A 17,103-nucleotide genomic window follows, 5' to 3' on the forward strand; every position below is an offset into this window, starting at 1 on the left:
GCGCATCTGCCCTTTACGTGGACGAGCTTAGCCTGGCTGGCTAATCCTCATACATCCGGGAGCCGTCACCTGGTTCAAGATGAAAAAGAAAATCAGTTGAATTCAACCTCTATTTGTGGCACTATAACCTCGTAGCGGAAATACCTCAGAGGGTCGGTTCCGTATCATCGTCACGATATTTGCAATCAAAAGAAAAATTCTCAAGCGAGGACTTGAATATATAATCCCTTTATTTGCTTAAACAAAAATGTGTGTAAATATTCCGAGCACATCCACACTCATTGTGAATATTCAAAAAAAAAAAAAGCACATCAAGCTATAAATACATCAGACAATCATTTAAAGAGAGACATTTCTCGGTACGTTGCGGTCAAGAACGGGAAAAAAGTTCAGAGAATCCTTGGGGATCGGCAACCGGTTGCCTCCACATACCCGGTCGACATTGTTGCAAACATTCAGTGAACAGTGTTCAGAGGTTGACTGGGGGGGGGTGGGGGGGGGGGAAGAAATTGGGGGGCAAAAATGTAAATGAATGAATAAATGACCTTCTAAATAATATTTCAATAACAGTGATTTTGTGTATTTAAAAGAGAGCTTAAATTTAAAAAAACAAAAAAACAAAACAGCGGGTGAATTGGCCACGTACAGTACAGAGCGAGAGGACAGGGTGACGCAGCAGGCAGGCAGGCAGACAGACAGGTAGGCAGACAGACAGACATTTTGCTGGAGGGTGTGGTGGGTTGTTGGGAGGTTCAGGCCCGGTACAAGAGGATCCTCTCGGCGCAGGTCTGCCCCACCAGGCCGGCATACTGCTCCACCTCCGTCTGGTCGCTGGAGCCCTTCCGCTTGCGGGAGTAGGCGGCGTACGGCATGATGGTGCGTCTGTACAGCACCAGAGCTCTGCTCACGTCCCACAGGGCCCGCGCGTCACCTGACAGACGCATACACATAATCTAATTAGGTGCCGCTACGCGGTATTGAGTGCCCACAATTGCGCTCTCATGTTTTCCCCAGTGCCAGGATGCCAAGGACACTTCGTTATTCAGAGTAGTTGTTTGAGGAATATTCCTGCGCACCCCCAACCTGGAGACACAAGTGTAAATACGCTCTCACTTTCCGTCGGTCGCCACAAAAAACAACGCGCCGCAAAATCCAGCGGAATCACTGGGTTTTGCGGCACATGCGCAGTTTGGATCCGCCGATCATATCCGGGTTGAGGTGTTTACACAACAAAAAATGTGGAACGACTGCTGAGAAATCTAGGACTGGAAACCGATTTAGAGTTGAACTGGATTAAGATAACCGAGGTTGGGTGTTTACATGACGGCTGCAATAGTCTTGAGTATTGCAACCGATTGTGATCGGCCTATTCAAGTGCACGTGCAGGTGTGTAAGTCTCCTCAATAGCCCTTCCTGTTTACAGAGTATCACCTCATGCCAAAGACAGTGTCTTATTACAGCCTTTTGTCAGAATCCCCGCCCGCTCCCTATAGACTGTTAAAACCTGCTGCAGCTCTCCAACCGCGTGTAATAAAAAGTGATGAATTCTTCGTCACTTTCTAAAAAAAGAAAACACAGCCTCCACAGGCAGGGACTCTCAGCCGAGCTGCAGAGGCAGACGGCCGTGACGTGATGAGGATGAGCAAGGAAACACAGCATCAAGAGTCCCTTTCCCACATGAATACAACCTCCACGCTGCAGACATGGGCGCAGGTCACGAGGCGTTTTGGCACCACAGGAACTTCCATCGTTCCAAGAACTTTTGGAGGAACCGTCCCTTTTTTTGTGTGTCCGCACTGTAGGAGCTGGGAACGTTTGTTGTTCTTAGAACTCAGTTTTGAGGGACAATTTTAGCTCCTACTGCAGGGCAGGGACTGACCGGCACACGAGGAACCTTCAGTGAAGTGAATGCACGGTGAGCGTTCCAGAATTAACTCCACGGTCCCACACCGGTCCCTCGGACTGAGGACGGCCCGCCCTGGTTGAGTGGCATGGCTCTGGGTGGGAACCAGCCCTCACACGCTCGGCGGTAATAAAAAAAAAATAACCAATGAGAATAAAGAATGAGAATGAGAATAACAATTTTAAAAGTATCTTTTATTGTGGATGTATTTATTTTATTTTCCGACGTTCATGGAATGAAAAAAATGATAATCTGTGGCGCTGTCCCGATGGGAGCATGTAACTTACAAAAGTCGGAACAAAACTTTTAAATTGGGCCTTGTAGTTCTAATATGAGCTGTGTGAGTGTGTATCAACTGGATCGCTAATTTCTCGCCTCAGATTTGTTCAGAAACAGATTTTAGGTCATGTTGAAACCCCATTGGCTTACGTCACTTCAGCGTCACTTCAGAGTTCCTAGTGAAAGTGTGAATGCAACCAGGAAAAAAAACAAAAACAGTTTGGTCCCAAAATGCCTACTCACAAGACTGCATGAATATACCTCAACCGCGCGCACACACACACACGCACACGCACACGCACACGCACACGCACACGCACACGCACACGCACACGCACAAACACTTTTTAATCAAAAGCAGTGGCTGGTTGAAGGCGACTCCAGCAGCTGTACAGTCGAGCAGCCTCGGGCTGAGAGGGAATAAAAAGAGAGCTGTTGGTCTGCAAGGCGAGTGACGCACGAGTCAAGCAGGAGGCAGATAAACTCTATGAATAGAGACCGGGGCCTTCCCACTCATCTCTGCTGCTACCATGGCTGCACCCATGTGGTGGCCAGCTGACCTCCCAGGTGGTCAGTATGTGTGTGATGAGTCTTGGCGCATGGTTTATTAAACAATGCAAATTTGCAGATCCTGGGTGTCCTGACCACGTCACGGTGTTCCCCTCTGAAGGAAAATTTTAAAAAAAGCTGACTCAGAATTCCTTCTACCAGAATGAAAAACAAAATGAGAAAACGCTCCATTATCTTTGCTGTACTTTATTTTCTGAGGTTTATAACTCTTAGAAATAATAGTGTCTGTAGTTTACATTGTATATATGACCTATCTGTATTCTAGACCTCCAGGATCAGAAGAAGAGTCACCGTCTTCTCTGCCTGTGTCATCGACACTGGTGTCAAGACGCTCTGTGGAATTGCCAAATCGTCTGCTGCTGTTCACACGACAGCAGCATGGGAAGCGCAATTCCCCAATTAACCTATATCACTGGAGCATCTGTAGGTTCACTCAGTTTTGAAAGACTATCCAAACATCCTCCGCTCACATAAACACCCTGTCCCTCAATCTATCCATCCACCCGTCCATCCACACTTCCTGCTGTGTTCTGAACCACCCCGCCGCCCTGTAAAAGCCTCTCCAGACGTCCAGTGATATGACACCCTCTGAGGTCGTAGCCCTCCATGGTCAGGGTTCCGGGGTGAGCAGTGGGGGGGGTTAAAGGGGTAGGGATAACCCCCTCATGTTCCTCGTCTCTCCCTCTGTATGTCCATCCGGCTCTCACTGCACTTTCTCTAGAGCAGACACCGGTCAAAAGGCAGGGCCACGAGGTTAGCATGAGGCATGAGGCTTCCTCTGACTCCGTACAAAGGAGGGATACTAAAGGGGGACTTCATTGTGAAAGAGAATAGTCCAGCAGCAGGATGGTGTATAGTCAGCATTAATATCACCCTTCAACCCATTGGGCAGGAGATCCCCCCCCCCAGGCAATGTTTTCAATTAAGTATAAAAATATTAAGCTGTCATAATTTTTTATGAAAAGAGAGACCTCAGCCTAAACCAACATGCCATGTCATGTAAAATCAAGCTCAGCTAACCAGAGCCATCTGCCTGCTGCACTCTTGATAGTGGCAGTTGAGAGAGGAGCTTCGCCCCCATCCACTCATCTCACTGACAGCAGGCTTTTTCAAAGACAGACAGACTGACAAACAGCTAAAGAAGTGAGCCAGACGTATATGAAGGTAGGCATATGGAGCAGGAGGCAGGGGGGGCAACGGCTGGCTGTTGTCAAGACTTTGGCTTGTAAAGACAGAAGGACCATCTTTACCTCGCCACTCTCTACCCTACCACACTATCAACACACACATTTTAATAAGGCCGCATTAAATGAAGCAAAGATAAACCACGGACATTTCATGAATGTGTGTATTTCAGACCGAGTAAAAAGGAACATTGAGGAAAAAGCAAACAATATAAATGCTGTGAGTGTAATTGAGATGAAGTGTGTGTATATTTGTGTGTATGTGTGTGTGTGTGTGAGCATGGAATGTGTAATTGTGTTTGTGTGATGTGCATTGGCGCCCGTTTAAGGCACTTAAGGTTCAGGGGGGTGACTCATGTCACACAAGTGTTTATCCTGCTGAGAGGGCAATGCCCCTACTTCTCCATCAGGCAAACACAGATTACGACTAAGTGCTAAAGTGTGTGGGAGAGACGGTGCACATGTGTACACCATGCTTGTGTGGGTCTGTGTGTGTGTGTGTGTGTGTGTGTGTGTGTGTGTGTGTGTGTCTGTGAGGTTACACGAGATGTGCAAGCAACTGGCTTGCAATCAAATAAGAGTATGCGCCGCACAGGGTCACGTAAACTTTAGATTAGCAGTTGTCTCACACCTCGTTAGGTCGGCTCTGTGACCGGTTCACCAACAGCCTGAATGCCTAGGACACCAGGCCTCCCATTCCTCTCCTCTCCCTCCCAGAGCCTGGAGGAAGAACGTGCTACAACTCAGGGGAACAGACAGCGAGCAGTGTGGGCAAGTCGTTCCCTTCACAGCGTAGTGTGAACTACATCACCAAATCATTTGTTCATCCACTGCAATTGTCGCATCCGATGCCAACTTGTTAGACAAACGCAGAGGGCCGGGCCTTTAATTCAGCCTGGGTCAAGCCACACAGATAGGTAGAATAATGATGACATGGAGCAAGATTGTTTTTCCATGAAGGACAACAATACGACCACCTGTGTGGCAGGAACTGTGTTTTATCCACGAAACAAACTTGGCTTCATCCCCGGGAGCCGACGATGGCGGCAGGTTGCTCGCTGAGATGTACTGGAAGGGTGTTGCAGCGAGGCTGTGAAATAGTGTCTGTGGTCGTCCAAAGTCAACAGTTCCACACAGGAATGGAGGGAACCACACAGACTGCAGACACATGTTGACACATAAATGTGTTCCCGTGTACACACACACACACACACACACACACACACACACACACACACACACACACACACACACACACACACACACACACACACACACACACACACACACACACACACACACACACACACACACACGATTTACAGTTCAGAGACTTCAAAGACAAAATCACATTTATTCTCTCAGTGTCATTTCTTTTTTAATAGCGTGTAGTCAGTGGGGAGGGACTTGTACGGCCCAGGAGCTTTTTCCATAGTTTGTTCCCCAGAGCTTGTGTGTTGTGTTGGTTTTTTCGACATACCTCCCTGTACGGCACTAGATTTAATTATGACCACACTCTTACAGAATAATGGACCACTGTCTACTTGCGCTCTCTCTCACTCTGTGTCGAACCTAGCTCCCTCGTCCCTCCGTCTCTTCTGCTGCCAGCACATAGCACTGGCTTCCCTTGCCTTTGGACTTGCTGCCACTGGAGAATTATTTATGTCTCAACACATTTTCTCATCTCTCCCTCTCTCTTCCTCCAATCCCCGACTCCACCGTTTCTTCCCCCCTCCCCCTTTCTCTCTTACTGTGACACTCTGCTCCACTCTTATCAGCTCAGACATCTCAAACTTTTTTCTCCTTGCTCATCTGGTACTCCTACTTAAGTGTCTAGATTTCTAAGGAGATTTGGGAGGAAAGCTTGAAGCACATACATACATACTGTACATGCTCCAACAACTTTTGACACCGCCTTATCCAATTCAAAATCGTACATCGGCTCCATTACTCCAGGGTAAGATACACAGGACATATCCTGAAGTATCACCGATGAAACATGCCAGTACCAGAAGGCTCGCTGCTTCACTGCTTCGACCTCTGTCCAAGGTTATAGAACTTTTAGACCAAAAATAAAATCAACACTGAGTGAGAGCCAGACGCTCTTGTAATTATCCTCGGCGTATCTGACCCACAGACTAGGCCGCCTAAAGCTCAACAACACTTTCTCTCTTATAGCCTTGTCACGGCAAAAAGGTTACTTCTTATGTCCTGGAAAAAGAAAGAAGTCCCCGAGACGAAGATGTGGCTCAGTGAAGATATGCAGTGAGAAGACACGCCCTACAGGATAATCTTCCTCTATTCCAGAAGACCTGGTTACCATTTATGCACTATCTTGTTGTCTTTATGTCATTGTCACGTAGGGCTGTACCCGACATAGAATATTGTCAGTTGAATCAGATTTGGCTGCTCAATGTGAATATTTGGCTATTGGGCGGTGTGGAGGTGGGGTGGCAGGGCGGGGCTGGCTCTTCCTATAGGGTAAGAGATATCTGACAGGCGGCCGCCTAGGGCGTGGAGAGGGAGCGATTTGGGCACTTTTTGCGCAATCGTCTCCCTCTCCGACCGACGGTACAGACTATGCCTGCGCCAGCAATGGCGTGCCCGTGATAAGTGCGCCAAAACTGTGTGTTTTTATTTTAGATGTAGGTTATTTCATTTTTACGTCTCCTCATGGAACGTAACAAGTGCGTATGGAGCGAGTATGGAACGAAACAAAACTTTCTCCGTGACTCTCTCCTCGATCACCCCCTCTCCATGCGTTATGCGCAGAAAATAATCTTAACGAGTCTACAAGTCGTGCCCACACTGTTTTTAGGTGTTCTATTTGGAAGCACGGGGCACGGCGATCGGGACGGATGGAGAGCTGTGTTCACCTCCGGACGATTCAAACATATCAAAATATATTCATGATTCCCCTTATTTATAGTTCCTCATTGAAATGTTATTATAATGTGCATCTTAAAAGCTTCTATCTGTTTTATCCTGTTATTGTAATGCACACCGACTGACAAAAAAAAAAAAAAAAAAAAATACAACACTGCTTGACTTGAGGAATCTCAGTCGACTGACTGGGGGCTTCCTATTGTTAGGTGTTGTTATTTTATTTATAGTTGTGTCTCAATTATTTGTTGCTGTAATTTATTATTGTCATTTGTTTTCATTATCTATCGTTTTAAAAACCTGCACAACCAACCCGCTCAATAAAAATTTATTTTAAAGTACTTCTTGTCAGAATTTTCCCTCTTCACGTATCCCATACTTTCATGTGCAGTGTTCTTGGCTGATGATGCGGATTGATGGGGAAGTATAAACACAGAATTGCTATTCCCTCTCTTCAATCCTCGATCCCGCAGTCACAGAGACCAAAACATTTGTGTGTGTAAGCAAAGGTAAAAGTGTGCAAACCTTCACTCACCGTCCCTTTATATTGTTTTCCAAACTTTCCCTTCACACTACTACCACAGAGCCCTGTGACACAAAGATTTGTTTTTTTTAGGGCAGGGTTGTAGTGCTCAAGTTTGGGCAAGGTCTTGTGTCCTGTCTCGAGTCTGCATTCCGAATGACTTGGAATATCGAACACAGACAATCCAATGAGGGATTTTATATGATGCTGTCATGGTAATCAATATGAACTGGTAGGTCAATACAAAAATTTCAACTTTTTTGGTTTTGAGTTGCACTCGGACAAACGCCTCGGGCGTCACTCAGACTCAATGAGTTTGGGTCTCAGACTTGACTCCCCGCCTGACGCATCTCACACATGACTGATTGGGTGGTCTTGACTATAATATTGGTTTGGGGAGGAGGTGTTTTTAGTAGCTTAAGAGCGGCAGAGAACTGCAGAGTCAACAGATCAGATCTGCGAGAGAACGAGGAGTGAGAGTGGAGAGAGAAAGCCAAAAGGGAAAAAAGAAAACTCGCCCTGCAATCAACCTCTGAATCTAACTTTCTTTCCAACCCTCTTAAACATTAACTTACCCCTCCTTTCTTTTCTCCTTCCCTTTCTTTCTCACTCTCTTTGGACAAGACGACTGGCGCCTCCTGGTCTCAGAATCTTCACGTGGTCTACTAAAGCTCAAATAATTGTTCATCTAATGACAACATCGCCGTTTTAGAAAGACAGGCACTAATCTCTGGTCTGAGTGTAGAGATTCAGAGAGTCCTGGTGCTGGTGTTGTATGTTGATAGCCAGCCCAGAGATTTCTACACACCACCACAGTGGTCCCAGATCAGCTTGGTTTAATCCTGGAGCTCATCTATAATAGCCAGCCAAAAGAAGGCGAATGGGAGAGTAAAAATGAAAAGGTATTGGAATGGAAAAATGTAGCCCGCTCCATGCTAAACACAGAGTTTGGGTGGCGTCATACCTGCTTCAGGATCCTGGTTGATGCGGGAATATCGGGTGTTCTCCAGTACGGGAAGGCAGAGCTCGATGGGCACCCAGACGTAGGTCTCAGGGCACAGGAGGTCTGAAGGCCGGTACTGTCCCTGGCGGGGGGGGGGGCATGCACAGAGAAGGGGAGTTACAACCCATCCCGCATTTACACCAGACTACTGACCAGGGTCAAAAGCCGGTGTGAAAGGGTCCACCGAGAAAAGAAAAGCTCAACTCTGGTCAGGGCTGTAGTCGAAGGTCTGATCAAACTCTACAGTCTATGGAGTGTCTTGTCAACCGCTGTCTTGAATGAAAAATATAAACATGAACGTTATGGGCTGACAGCATCCAGGATATCCCAGTGCAAAAGGTTTCAGTGCAAATTGCCTCTTTTACAGCACGGCCCCAGCTAGGCTTATTATCAGTATTCCAGCTATGTGTTTTATAAGACGTCTACAAGTCAACACAAAAGTGTCTTGATAACTCTGTAAACGGGCCTGCTGCGTTGTCTCAACACAGCAAAGACACAAACAGGGCCACGCACTCGCATTCTCGTTAAAAACAACGGGAATGTGTAAAACAACACATCCCAAAATCCTTGAAATAATAATAAATAAATAAAACGACAGCAAATTAGTACAACTGCGGTTGCTTTGGCTATCCTGGAAGCGAGGGCCATCTGTCAGTGGGCCTACATGGAAAGTATTCAGCCTGTTTTCACACGCAAAACATCGCTATGAGAATAGACTGGCTTGGCGCTGAAAAATGTAAAACAGAATTGTTTGAAAAGGTGGTGTCAATGACAGAAAAACCACACACACACACACACACACACACACACACACACACACACACACACACACACACACACACACACACACACACACACACACACACACACACACACACACACACACACACACACACACACACACACACACACACACACACACAGAATGGAGGGTATTAAAAAAACATGCCAGAGGGCTCTAAGTGCTGCTGCCAAAAGATGGCTGGATAAGTAGGGATGTCTGCAGCTCTATAGCGGCAGGGAACAGACCGATGACCCCCATGGCCTCAGCGCACTCTGCTGGGGTGCGAACCAAAGTTTTGTCCATCTGTCAACACAGCGAGTTTGCCGCGCTCACACTCCGTCTCCTCTCTATGGATCCACACACACACACACACACACACACACACACACACACACACACAGGTAAAACACACCTTTCTCTAGGCAGAGGGGCCCCTATTGGTGTACTTGCTATCAGCGCCCGATACGGATGACTGAGTGAATAGAGGGTTAAAAAGAAGTGATGGAGGAATAGACTTGCAGACTGAGGGAAAGAGAGAGAGAGTACATGTAGGGACAGAGCGTTTTACAGCCTCTGAAGTCACTTACTCGCTCTCTCTCTCTCGTTCTCTCCCCCTCCCAAGTTGGTTGGAAGGCCCTGCTGCAGGCAGCCTGTATGTTTTGCATTTGCTTCCGTTATTCACTGCTAGTTATTAGTTTCAACAGCAGCTGCTCATATCAACAGGGAAACCGCCGATTGTTTCCTGCAACACAGAGTCGAACAAGGAACACGCTCAGTCCAGCGGCTTTTTGAGAAACCGCCGCTCTAGTGGCTGCAGCGAGGGTAGTGGACAGGAAGTGACCGTGTGAGTATTTGTGCTTGGACAGGAAAACCGTCGATAAGGGCCTGTGTGCTTGTGTCTTGTGTGTGTGTGTGTGTGTGTGTGTGTGTGTGTGTGTACAAATGGATGGTTTGTTCAATACAGAGAGTGGAGCTTCACACCCTGCATTAAAGCTAGCCAGTCACACAGATAGCCAAACCCATGCTCCTCACATCTGGAAAAAGAAAACTGATTTTAGTCGTCTTCTCGTGAGTGACTCTTCACAAACCAATCCAACACCCTCTCTTTTCTTCCATTTTGCTCTCTGTCACATTCAATCGTTCAGACAGAAGTGGAAGCGACGGCAATGCCTGGTAAGTGCTGCAAGACTCATTTCACACGTGCAAATGGAGAAGAAAGGAAAAATGAAAGAATAACCACATAAGAAAAGACTTCAGCAGCAGGATTTGGCTGCTGGATTTCGGGGGGGGTTATATGCAGATGAGTGCGGGAATGGCATTTAACATTGCACAAGATACTGAAGGAACTGATGAAAGAGATAGGAGCTGTTGAGGGTGCCACAACGCAGACACTAAGATGAAAGGGTTTGTCTGGCAAGAGGGAGCGAGATGGAGGGACAAGAGGACAGACCAATGAGGACGGAGCAGAGAGGAGCTGCCTTGATTCACAGTGTTCTTTCAGAGCCTCCAGCAGGGTTGTAACTGAATCACTGTTTCATTCTAAAGCAATCTTCAACAACAAAATGACGATTCCTGTACCAATACTAGTACATTGAAGTGATACCGATACCAATAGAGTACTTCAGTCTACACCTTTTTTTCTCGACTATACCCATCATTTAAATATAAAATCAGTTGTATATAATGCCACCACTCTTCCCCATCCAAATGATTTTTCGATACATTTTTAAAGTGTTCACATTATTGAAATATTACTTAAATAACTATACAAAACTGTACAATGCAGCATTTGACCAGTGTCCTTTCCTGTCCTTTCACAGACTGTTGTAGCTGCTGCTGCTGTGACACGTCACATTAAATAGAAAACGCTTGCGGTGACTGGCCGGCTGGCTGGTAGCTGCTCCGGTAGTGAGCCAATGACACGTCACATTAAATTGTAAAACGCCTGTGGTGATTGACTGGCTTGTAGCTGCTGTGGCAGTGGGCCAATCACACAACAAATTAATTAGTTAAAAGTATTTTTTTCTAGATCTGATACAAGAAGGATTGAATGCAGGTATTGTTTGAGTGGAGATACCCAGCTTTAGGCATGACCCAGTATCGCTCAATCAATTGAATTTTTTTGTGGTTTTTTTTGCAGACAAAGCTTGGTTGCACTCGAGACTGCTGGGGCCCTGCTGGCAACGGGAGAACCTTTATTAACAACTCAAAGACAGAAACACATAACTTTTCTCCTCCTGCTGCATAACATTTCCAGAAGAGGAGAAATTCCTCGTCTTTTACTTTTCACTCTCTCTAATACCCCCCCCCCCCCCCCCAGGCCCATACCTGTGATTTATATGAAAAGGAATTAATCAGATGCATAAATCGCCCGCTTCACCACAGCCAAGGAATTCTCATGAAAACCTACACCACTGTTGCTTTGTGTGTACTTTTTTTACTCCCAGTATGGCCAGACACACACACACAGCTCTGGTATGTGCACTTCCATGATAGAACCCCCGCCCCCACTCCACATCTCATGTGTTTAGTGTGGGGAAGGGTACGAATTCAGGAGACGTTGGTGGGTCCGCACACTTTTCCTGCCTCGTCTGGATCTCTCTGAGACTCTTCACCCACCGTCTCTCGTGGCTTCATCACACATCACTGATCCATGCTGAGTGGAGGTGGATTGGGTGTCTGAGGAAGAGGGCTTCCCTGGCTCCACCGCCTTACTTTACATCCACATCTGCAGCTCATTTCCTGCTCATATCGACCACTAAGTTGTCACCCCCCTACCCCCAAGCGATTGTACAGTGGAGGCTAAGTTATATAGTTATCTGCTGGTGGGCTGAACACCTACTCCAGTGCGAGACAGAGCGGCTCTGATGGCCGATGGGAGGAGTGGCTTCAGAAGATGATGAGGTCACCCTAGCTTGCTCTTGCTGTGAACAGACCAGCTTGTCTGACTACTTGTCTATAGGGTTGATTCTTGAAAAATATAGATTATCCAAAAATATTGGGCGATACAAGATGAAGCCTGCAACGTAGGCGGTGAATCCAGCTGAGAATGGTGAACTGACTCTGTTTGGTTGTGAATTGGTGGTGAAAACAATACCTGCATGCATTGGTGAATTGACTCTCACTGGGGGGCAGCAATCGCAAATAGACAATTTTATTGTTTGTCCACTTCATTACGTTCTATGTTCTGGCCAAGCCTAGTTGCCATGTCACATGTCTTGGTTTCTTTGTGGTCCATTCTTCATCTGGTGTTAACACAGAACTCTGTCCTGGCTGAGAGGGGACACAAAGACGCTCGTGCGACCCAGGCCAGCACTCTGACCCTGATCACGTTCATCCATTCCCAGGCAAAGACCAATAAATACAGCCACCCTGCAAACACACACACACTGACACACACACACACACACACACACACACACACACACACACACACACACACACACACACACACACACACACACACACACACACACACACACACACACACACACACACACACACACACCCTAAATACATTCTCCCTAGACAAGAGAGAGGGGCTGGGGGGTCTGACGTTGCTGACGGACACATGTAAACAGTGCGGCCCTCACAAACACATGTATGCACCTAGACAAACAGCGCTCTCACTGAGAACTTGGCCGGTTATCGGAAGGGAGGGGGGGCTGTTACTGAAAGACACGTCCAAACAAACTATGTTTATGTTTTCTTCTCCGTAGTGTGTGATGCACAAATGTGCCCAAACACACACTTTTTGTCCATTGTGGGAGACAATATGCGTATGCATGCTTTTATAGGTGTGTGTGTGTGTGTGTGTGTGTGTGTGTGTGTGTGTGTGTGTGTGTGTGTGTGTGTGTGTGTGTGTGTGGTGGGTGGGTGTGTGTGTGTGTGTGCGTGCGTGCGTGTTCCCCAGAAGTCTGGGGTCTGCGTTTTGGGAGATTTACATTAACCACTGATGTTTAAACACTTGGGGCCCGCCAAGGCCTTTTCACCCCACTCAACACATTACCGCAAGACGACCTTCAAATAAATAAAACATCTAGAGGGTAACCACTCTAACTTCACCGCCCCCCCAGACCCATAGACAGCCCACCGCCCCACTCACATCACCACTCTCCCCCACCTGGCCATGCGTCATGGCTCTGAGGGTGACAGGTTAATGAGGAAAAAATATTTTTACAGGATTGCGTTTCGACGGAGACCAAGAAAGAAAAAAAAATAAAATCCAAGGGCAGCACGTATATGGGCATCAGCTCACAGGCCGGGTGCTTTTTATCTCCTCATCTCCTCCTACTCTGGCACGGACAACAGCGTACAGACATTACCAGGCCTGGACTGTAATCCCAGTCCTTAATACCCTTCCTTGAGTACTGAACTAGAAGTACTGTCTGCTGCCACCCGGACCCTCTCTAAAGGAACGCCTAAATGCATGTACATGTCTCACTCACTTTGTTGTTGCTCTCTACTCTCTGGAAGCCCTTTGTTCCACTTTAAACACACAATGACTGTTTAAGGTGAGGCTGTGCAGTCAGGCTCAGGTTTGAAAATAAATAGCGCTGAAGTTAATGGCAAGGCAAACACCTCAGACTGGCAGCCAGAGGGTTCTGGATCTGCTCAGTGTTGACACTATTTCTACTTTCTCACTTTCCCCCCTTGTGACCTTTGCACCCCCACCGCCTCGATCCTCCCCTCCTGCCAGCCAAAACTGCCCCCTCTCCAGTAAGACTCAATCGTCTGACCCGACCCCGTGAACTATACCCCCTTTCGGGCCCCCGCCCTGTCAGCGCTCCACCTAGGGGGTGCCAAGCAGTGGTAGTCCAAAAACTGTGCTGTAGCCTGTTAATGATTTGTTAAAAACACAACTGCGTCCAGAAAGAACAACAACAAAGTGAAATAAAAAGAGATGATGTGGCATTAAAAAAAAGAGGAGAAAATTATCAGAAAACTTTAAACAAATGTTTCTGCTGAAAGGTGCACTGTTGGTGGTCTGCAAATTCAAACAACGCTCTTTTCTGTCAGAGAGACTGTTTTGCGCAGGGGGGTGAAGGAGGGAGGGGTTGGGGAAGCAGGGGAAAGTGCATGTTTTAGCCTATAAATTTCACAGAGCGGGTGAAATTGGGCCAGCACTGGTTTGATCTTGTTTTGATGGGCATAGTATATATGTTTTTCTTAACATGTGGGTAGGCCAGGCTGAGGGGTGCACAGAAACACATTATCTAAAAAGTCTAAAAGAGCGGCTTTATATCAAGAATTACAACAAAACAACTCAGACGTTTACAGGTTTCCACTTGAAAAAACGTTGCCTGTTCCGAGATTTTGTCGCAGCTCCATTTGGGCTCAGTGCATCAAGCTTGGGGATATGACAGTTAAAGAAATAAGATTCCAGTACACTGCCAAATGTAGATATCACTCAGCTTGCTACACAATCAACAATCAAATGACACCAAGTGCATTACACTCATTGCTGTGGGGTTTGTGAAATCGTCCCATTTTGTTGAAAGCTTGTTCATCACGCCCCCTCTATCCATCCATCCATCTTTCATTCTCACCAGTGTGTAAGCTGATGACACCTACCACTGTGGAAAGGAAACGTTTCCATTGCTACAACTGAGAATAGTCACTGTTGTCTCCAATGAAATGTTGAAGGGCTAAATTTAAATAAAGACTGTATACATCCATTTGCTATGATGGCCTTTTATCCCCATATGCAATAAATTATCAAAACAAATCAAAACTGCTGAAAATGGGAGGCTGCTTTAAAGAAAAATAGAACATGTTTGATTCAAAAAACAAGCTCCCTACAATTTTGATGCAGCAAACATACAGAATGAAATGATGTAGCAGTAAATGTTACTGCGAGAGCAGCTGTTCAAACAAAACTGGCTTGGTCAGTCCTTGCATTAATTAGGAGCATAGTCCAATAGCATTAGAAAAATGACTAGACCTTCAACTACTGGATATCTGGCAATCTACAGAAATATAATATGAAATATGGAGAGGGAAATTAGCAGGGCGGCCCGTGAAAGTTGACAAGTCGCATCATCAGTTAGAAACCCGTCAGTCAACTGAGATCCTTCAAATCCAGCAGTTGTTTTTTTTTTGTCAGTAAATGAGGAATTCCTAACTTTGTCAATGAGGAATTATGTACAAGGGGAATCAAAAATATGGCGACCGCCTATCTTGCCTATAGGCAGAGCCGAGCCTGGGCCAGATCGCATTGGACAGCCGAACTTATTTCGAGTCGGCTACAGTCGTAGCAGTTATATTAACGTAAGCTATTGAAAGAACCCACGCATTGTAGCGATGTGTGATACCGCTACTTTCCTTTTTGATCCCATACAAAGTAATTCCACGGCCGGTATCCCAAAATCTCCAACGCAGACGCCCGTACAGTAAAAGGTGAAATCTTTGTCATTTATACAGTTGCTGTTGGTAAATGCGGATTTCAGAAAACTACATTTTGCTTTTTTGCACAGGCCTAATGGGTGTACTTCAGCTCGGGGTGCGGAGCAGTTTGTCATCCCTAATCAATGTCATAAAATGTCAACTTGGCATGCAGGTGACAGAGAAGCCCCCGGGACTCAAAGTGTTTGGAGTTCAAATCAGCATAAGTGTAAATGACAGCAACTGCATTCTTCCAAGGCCTGGCTGTTGGATGCCTGACACTGCAGCCCGTGTGGAGAACCGCTGGTTTGTGGCAGAACAGGCAACTGGCTCTGTGACTGTGTTTGTTGTTTGTGGAATTATAAGGAGTTGGGGCTGAATGGTGTACGGCGGTGCAGCTGCCTCTCTAAGAAAGTCAGCGAAGCACCGCCCTGAGACAAATACTCCTTTTCATCTTGCCTCCTTTTCATTTGGCCCACATTTTGTCACTCCTTTTTTGCTCCCCATATGTCCCCTTACTCCTTTCACTCGCACCCTCTTTCTTCCCCTTCTGTGGAAAAATAAATGGTTTCCTGGGCTCTGGTCGCGACATTCTTTCACTGCGAACAATAATAACAAGACTAAGAGCCACTTTATGTAACTCTCCCTCCCTTACCACTCTATGAATATGAGTGTGTGTGAAATGTAGTGAAGACTATTAAAGCCAAGGTAGTCACCAATTTGTTGGTAAAATCCAAGTCTTCTTAATCTTTAATAAGAGCCTCGAGACTAAAGAGTAGTTCTACTCCCTCATGAGTCCAAGATAAAAAAAAAGGAAAACTATAAGATCAAAAGCAATCAAAATGGTGAATATGTTGTGCAAGCTGCTGGCTCTAAATTGAGGAAGGAACAGGCTCAGTCATTTGTTTGTTTTCTGAACTTACAAATCTGGTCAAAAAGCTAAACTGAAGCTTAGCAAAGGACATTCATAAACTATATGAATAGATATCTTGCAAAACTTCTTGGCAGTGCCGTAATTTCACTAAATAAATTACACATTCAGTGTAATGTCATCTCCCAATGAAATGTGGGTTTAATAATAATAACTTTTATTGTATGGCACCTTTCATACACTACATGTAACTAAAAGTGCTGTACATTAAAAGAAGGCCATCAAATAGTAACAATAAAACCAAGCTAAATGCATTTACAAAGTTGAATAATAAAATCATTAAAATAATGAAATACATTTAAAAAACAGGGTAATAATAAGCTACTAAAATTAGATATACAAAATTGCATTAAAATAAAAAATTAAACAGGCAAAGTGCATTTAATAAAAATGCTTAATAGTTTCAGATTTCGGGTCAATAGCCACCAACACACCCTCTACAGGCTGTACCTCATATTTGCAGCTCTAGATGTATGCCTTCAGAGTTGACACTGCATGATATTAACTGTACCCTGCAAAATTTATAATGACCTTTTAAATAACATCATAGAAACATGGGTTTACTATTCATACATTTATGCTACTTATTCCCAATATAAGTGATCAAAGCACTGATATTTGAAAGGGTGGTATGGAAAAGAAAGAGTGGCAAAAGGGCA

The 17,103-nt window shown here is 45.7% G+C and overlaps 1 protein-coding gene across 1 annotated transcript in view; it reads right to left on the reverse strand.

Moving 5' to 3' along the window:
- Nucleotides 1–212: 212 nt before the first annotated feature.
- Nucleotides 213–17,103, reverse strand: part of ate1 (arginyltransferase 1) — a 60,982-nt gene continuing 44,091 nt past the window's right edge. The window contains 2 exon segments of the mRNA XM_080016728.1: nucleotides 213–931; nucleotides 8,307–8,427. Coding sequence (XP_079872854.1) covers nucleotides 753–931; nucleotides 8,307–8,427 — 300 coding nt within the window. The 3' untranslated portion in view covers nucleotides 213–752.

This window comes from Zeus faber, assembly GCF_960531495.2.
Source record: "Zeus faber genome assembly, chromosome: 16".
NCBI lineage: Eukaryota > Metazoa > Chordata > Actinopteri > Zeiformes > Zeidae > Zeus > Zeus faber.